Genomic DNA, 1,304 nt, shown 5'->3' with positions numbered 1-1,304 from the left:
GCACGAGGAGGCCGCCTGCCACTGCGCCGTCCCCGGACCCGACTACACCAGCTACGCCGCCGCCTGGGACGAGCCCCTGACGGGCCATCTGCTGTCCCGCGCCCGCACCGCCGCCCCCACGCCCGCACCACACCAGCAGCCACAGCAGATCCCGCAGGCTGACCGCAAGCGCCGCAACGTGACCCAAGTGTAGATCGGCGACTCCGAGACGGTGGGAATTTCTCTCTCAAACGCGAGTGCCAAGTAGCTCATACGTACCAGGTGCTCCCTGCTCAATTTGACCCTGGTTTAGGGAAACCAATTTTGTATCGGCCAGAACTTACTGGGGTACCGCATGTCCACGTTTGTACTATTGAACGGGAAACGCGTACCGACGAATATGGTGTGGTGTGTATATCAATATACACATGCACAGAAATTGTGTGTCGTTGTGTTCGTGTAAAGACAGAGGACGTTATTTCTGGACTTCCATAGAGAGGTGGCCGAGGTGATGTATTAGTTATACTCGGTATAACACGTTCAGTTAAGAGAGCAAGATTTTCGGTGGAAGAGGGAAGAGAGGATAACAGAAAATCTTTCGAAAGGGCAAGCCCCTCTGTCAACTCCTTGAAAGCAAGCAGAACGTTGCAGTGGAAGGCACCGTCAGACTTTAACAGATTCTGTTGTGAGGTGTTATTTGTGCTTTAATTGCTCTTGCTGTTTAAGCGAAATTGTCACGCTGAAAAAGAAAATTGTTTCAGTTCGTAAAAAAATGATCTCAGCTACACTTCGATATCAATGTTATTTCAGCTTTTTGTTGAGTGTCGCGTGACTGACGTGCATCATCAGTTCTGAATGAGATGTATCAGAACAGAGTGTGAGGGACCAAGTCATTATGTATTCTGCTGTGTTACGACAAGAACAAAATATCCGTTTTGGATAGAATCTACCTTAAAAAAGAGAGAAGCATATCATAGTTTATGTAATTTACACTGAAAAGAATGTTCTCAAAACTATGTATATGTTTAATGTTTCATGTGATAAATGTGTACATACATTGATGTGATCAGCTTACTTAAATGTGCCTCTTTTTCTCCACTTTTTTTTCTCTTCGGGGTAGAGGAGACTGCACAGGCTCGGAAAAACAGTTCCAAGTAGATTACAAAATGTAGAAAATTAAAACGAGAGAGAAAAGAAGTCTCTGCCGTCTCTTGTTCCCCTTTCTCCATCTTTGCCGATTCCTGTCTTTCTCCAATTTTCTCTTGTGCTTGATTTTCCCTCAACTCATCTTAATCCTCCTAGTGTAATCAGCTTTTTATACTCTC

The 1,304-nt window shown here is 45.5% G+C and overlaps 1 protein-coding gene across 1 annotated transcript in view; it reads left to right on the top strand.

The window, feature by feature from the left end:
• The window catches only part of LOC113829567 (calcium-activated chloride channel regulator 2), a gene marked incomplete at its 5' end in the record, with an annotated part of 2,171 nt that continues 867 nt past the window's right edge, over positions 1-1,304 (top strand). Inside the window, 1 exon segment of the mRNA XM_070121489.1 lies at positions 1-1,304. This exon segment is cut by the window's right edge and continues 867 nt beyond it. Coding sequence (XP_069977590.1) covers positions 1-193 — 193 coding nt within the window.

Source organism: Penaeus vannamei, chromosome 1 (genome assembly GCF_042767895.1).
Source record: "Penaeus vannamei isolate JL-2024 chromosome 1, ASM4276789v1, whole genome shotgun sequence".
Classification (NCBI taxonomy): Eukaryota; Metazoa; Arthropoda; class Malacostraca; order Decapoda; family Penaeidae; genus Penaeus; species Penaeus vannamei.
This window is presented reverse-complemented; position numbering and strand designations above follow the sequence as displayed.